This window comes from Camellia sinensis, chromosome 1 (assembly GCF_055761805.1).
Source record: "Camellia sinensis isolate YWXY chromosome 1, ASM5576180v1, whole genome shotgun sequence".
NCBI lineage: Eukaryota > Viridiplantae > Streptophyta > Magnoliopsida > Ericales > Theaceae > Camellia > Camellia sinensis.
This window is the reverse complement of record NC_138961.1, coordinates 80,991,617-80,996,135: the sequence shown is the minus strand read 5'-3', so window position 1 is coordinate 80,996,135 and position 4,519 is coordinate 80,991,617. Positions and strand designations below refer to the sequence as shown.

At 37.6% G+C, this 4,519-nt stretch overlaps 1 protein-coding gene and 1 non-coding gene across 2 annotated transcripts; one reads left to right on the top strand and one right to left on the bottom strand.

Annotated features, from left to right (window-relative positions):
- The first annotated feature begins 251 nt into the window (after nucleotides 1-251).
- Nucleotides 252-369, top strand: LOC145806403 (U5 spliceosomal RNA). Its single transcript, XR_014349467.1, has one exon. It is a non-coding gene; the product is annotated as a U5 spliceosomal RNA (small nuclear RNA).
- Nucleotides 370-379: 10 nt separating this feature from the next.
- On the bottom strand, nucleotides 380-4,181 carry LOC145795541 (putative E3 ubiquitin-protein ligase WAVH2). The gene is made up of 4 exons (XM_082880255.1): nucleotides 3,911-4,181; nucleotides 2,176-2,729; nucleotides 1,377-1,702; nucleotides 380-1,228 (listed from the first exon to the last, which is right to left on the bottom strand). The coding sequence occupies exons 1-4, from the start codon at nucleotides 3,957-3,959 to the stop codon at nucleotides 613-615; spliced, it is 1,545 nt and encodes a 514-aa protein (XP_082736381.1). The 5' UTR covers nucleotides 3,960-4,181; the 3' UTR covers nucleotides 380-612.
- Between the last annotated feature and the right edge of the window lie 338 nt (nucleotides 4,182-4,519).

Here is a 4,519-nt window from a genome sequence, read left to right as displayed (position 1 = left end):
AAAAAAATAAAAAAAAAATGTGCGGGAGTTGTTCCACTAGAATGGGCCAAGTCAAGTTGGAAATTAATAATTAAATTAATAAAGATAGAAGTGTTAATTCCAAAGTCCAATGGCGCACTTAATTACTGATAGAACAAAACTTGAATAAATAATTATAAATAAATAAAAAATCCCACATCAGTTAAGTAAGAAAAGCTCACCTTGCAAGAGCTACAATATGAAGCCTTTGATGCAATAAATTGAAGGCATGCAGCTATGCAGTGAGCACAAATAGAACTATTCTTTTGCCTTTTATTTAAGAATATCGTGTGCTCGCTTTAATTCGTGGCATAAGCTAATATTTGGAGGGTTCATCGAAATAATTAATCTAAAAAACTTATTTAACACGGGCAAATCATAGACTAATAGTTTATTGAAGTGCAACGGGCAAATAAGACACTGGAAATTTAACAACAGTGAAATGACTTAAAAAAAAAAAAAAACTTGGTTAACAACGGGAAAATCACACACCCGTAATTTATTGAAGTGCAAAGACAAAACCCAATGCAATGGGCTACGTTGTAAATTAAAGATGGCTGGCGAAGGAATTAAAGCGCGCATGCAAGCATGGAATTACGCGCGGTTGGCTTCATTGAGTATGTTGCTAATGGATCTGAGAGACTCAATGGCCTCCTGAATATAGTGGCTAAGAGCTCCAACGAGGGGAGCAAGGGGATTCTCAGCGAGTTCTTTTTTCTCATCCTCGCCCACAGAGGGCAGTGGCTTGCTGGGATCCTCTTCAAATGACTTGGCTTGCTCAAGGTATGCGTCCATACGCGGAGTGGCAAATAAGCGCAGCTTTTCCACATCACCTCTTGTAGCGAAACGCTGGCGATTATGGGAAGTCTCTAAAGAGAGTGCAAAAGGACGCCCTTGCTTTTCGTAGATATCCTGTGATTCCATCAACCTCTTCATCTGTTCCAGCTCAGATTTCAGCATGTCAATCAAACGGTTAGACTGATCATTGACCACGTCCTCCAGCAAGTTTTGGGCTTCAGCGAGCTTTTCATATGCATCGTCCACCTTCTTGTCGTCAGCCATGACTCTTGCTTCTTTTATCATCTGTGCAGTCAGGAGACGTCCCTCCTCCATTTTCACCTTCTCCCTCTCTTGCTCCACGGATTTGCTGCCGGTGCGCTCTACCAAAATGGTTACCGGACGGACATCATCAAACGATTTCCCACAAGTGCTGCACGCGCGTTATATGCATACACATATCCATTATATTTGTCAGATCGATCATCGAGTCAAATTAAATAGCCAATCGAATACACCAAACATAATTTATTCTACCAGCTAGTAAATGCAGGGATTTAATAATATTGGTACCACCTGACCTGTATGTGTAAATGTACTTGAGGACCGAAGAACTATCTCCAGCATCGAGAAGAAGGTCCACTATGACCGTGCGTACCTCATCGATGTAAAGACTGCCAAATGAAATAGTTACAGAGCCGGCATCATCATCCTTGGTTTGTTTGTAGTCTCCGGCAGACACCTTAACGATTGTGGAATCGACTTGTTTGACAATCAGCTGCAGATTCTGAACAACCACGGTGACAAGCCCAGCCAAACACTGGGAAAATGCAAAACTCGAGTAGGCCTGCTCTCCAAAATATGAGTACGTTCCTTCCTTGCTGTTGTTTGCGATGGCATGGAGCACCTATATCGATGGAGTACACGTACGGGAATCACTGAAGTTATACTACTACAACGTTTGCAACTTTTTTCTTTTTTTTTTTTTTTTAATGCTAACCATCACTCCAAAATCCACAGGTTTTGTATACCGGTTTTCCCACATCACAGTGTTATAAGGAAAGAAAAAAAATTAGAAGTGTTTGCCACTCAACCATTACTTGTCAAATCAGCCAATACAGTAAACCCGAATATAGCAGATTATGTGGAGTGAATGTGTAGGAATCACCTAATTTACCAAAAGAAATTTCAATATAATAACCAAATTTACTCCCTTGTTTCCGCCGAGTACGGATCACCCAAGACTCTAGCTAGCCTAGATTAGTGTAGAGCTAGTTGTTAATTCCTCCATAAAATAGATTCCTATACAGAGAATATAAAACATCCTCTTGTACCTATAAAATCAGTATGAATGAAATTATTTTTTTCAATAAAAGGTACCTTTTCATCTTGGTCTGCGCCAAAACCGAATGTGTATACGGGCACGTCACCGACCGGAACTTGTGCAGCATCACCACCTGCGTTTTGTTGACCATCGGACAAAAGCATAATGCCAACCGCACGCCCGCAAGTAAGTCTGCGGTCATTGAGCACTTTTAAACCCGTTTGAAGGCCAGCAGAGATGTTTGTGCCACCGTTAGCAACTAAAGCATTGACCAATTTTTCAATATCTGCTTGAGAATTTTCAGTTATCTTCCGCAATGGGCACAACCTCTGGGAGTCCTCGCTGAATGTGACGATCGACAAACGATCGATCGGACTAAGTTTCTTGATGATGAATAGCATGGCTTTTTGCACATTTCGTAACTTCTCTCCCTCCATGCTACCACTGACATCTAAGACCGTAACAAGATCCAGTCCGCATCTGTCATTGACGGATCTTGCCCCCTTGAGGATCAGTGTCACCTTGAAGTTGCTTTTTTCCAGTGGTGCTGTCAGATTGTGGACGGGTTCCACGTCTATTTTTCCTACCAGGATTGCTGCAGATTTTTCCCCTGAAATATGCCATCATCCCAAAACTCAAATTAACAATTAACAAAACATTCTAATATGCTAGGAAGCACGGATACAGATACGGGATACGGATAGGATACGATACGATACGGATACGGCGATACGACAAAATTTGAAAAACTAGGATACGGGTACGGCGGGGATACGTTCGTAAAAAATATTATTTTAACAATTTTTAGTAATGCAGTATGTATAAAAATAAAACCTAAAGCAAAAGACAACTTGATAAAGAAGAAAGATTCCTATAAAACTAAGAGTCTTTAAGGTCAATAGCTTCAACTTGTTCCCCTTCATCAGTGAATATCACAAAACCTTAGCTAAAGCCAAAAAACCATTCTTAAATAAAAATTTCAGCAAATATACTTTTTTAAGTCATCAATGATAGCCTAGGAAGCACGGATACGGATATGGTGATATAGGGATGTGGATATGGCGATATGTCAAAACTTGAAAAAGTATGATACGGGTACAGTGGGGATACATTCGTAAATTTTTTTTTTTATATAATTTTAAAAATGTAACATGCATGAAAATAAAACTTAAAGTAAATTAATAAATAAAGAAAGGGATTCCTATTAACCTAAAAGTGCTCAAACATTCATAAAATATCCAAAACTAAAAGTAAAAGCAAATGCAAATTAAACATCATCATTACATGTCAACATCAAAAAAAGAATGAGAGTAGAGAGAAGAAACGTGAGAGAGTGAGAAAGCGAGAGAGAAGTGAGAGAGACAACAATGATACATCAATTTGACAAATTCTATTACTTTAACTCTCACTATATTCCTCTTATCAAAGAACTAAATAAAATATTATAAGTAATATGTAACTTCGAGTATCCGATACTTTAAAATTAAGTATCGGATACTTCTTAATTAATTTTTTATTAATTAAGAAGTATCCGATACTTTTAAGAAGTATCCGATACGTATCCGCGAGTATCCGAGGAGTATCGGTATCCGATACGGATACGTCACCCTTTTTGAAGTATTCGTGCTTCATAGCTAATATGCTATAGGAGTACATACAGCCGATCATGTGCAGACAGTGTTGGAAATAAAAATATTTCTTGTAAGCTTCGAGTGAGATATATCAATACAATTGTGTAACTTTCTTTGTAAATTCATAGACTATAAATGGAGAAACGAATAAAACAAAGACCTGAGACATCTTGGCTTGTAACATTCAGCTCATCATCGTTGAAGCTCATTTTGCCAAGAAAACTAATACAGCAATTGAATTTGCTAAACTTTTCTTACTCCCATCTCACCACTTTCAACCTCAAATAAATATAGAGGGGAAACCATATTAAAAAAGACTTTCTTGTTGTCTTTTTTTATCTTTAAAGCCTGGATATGTCAGTTCTATTTTTTATTATTATTTTTTTTTATTATTTGCATAGGGAAGAACGGAATCTCCGTTGTATTGAATTGAAGGGAGCAAGCACATTCCGTTAGTCGCTATTTATTTGAGGGCCTGAATATGACAGCTCAATTTGTTTTTGTTTTTTTTTTTTTTTTTTTTTTTTTTTTTTTTGGGAAAGAAATCTCCGTTTGAATTGAGGGAGCAATAGTACAATGGACTAACTTTATTTAAATGAATACAGTGGACGGTTGGTAGAATATATATATATATATATATATGAGTTTATATGTGTATAGTTAATGAGATTATTTATCAATTTGTTTTATGAATACAGTGGACGGTTGGTAGAGTGTATGTATGGCGAAGGCACGTTGGGGCGAGGGGTCACGTGCCCCATGACTTTTT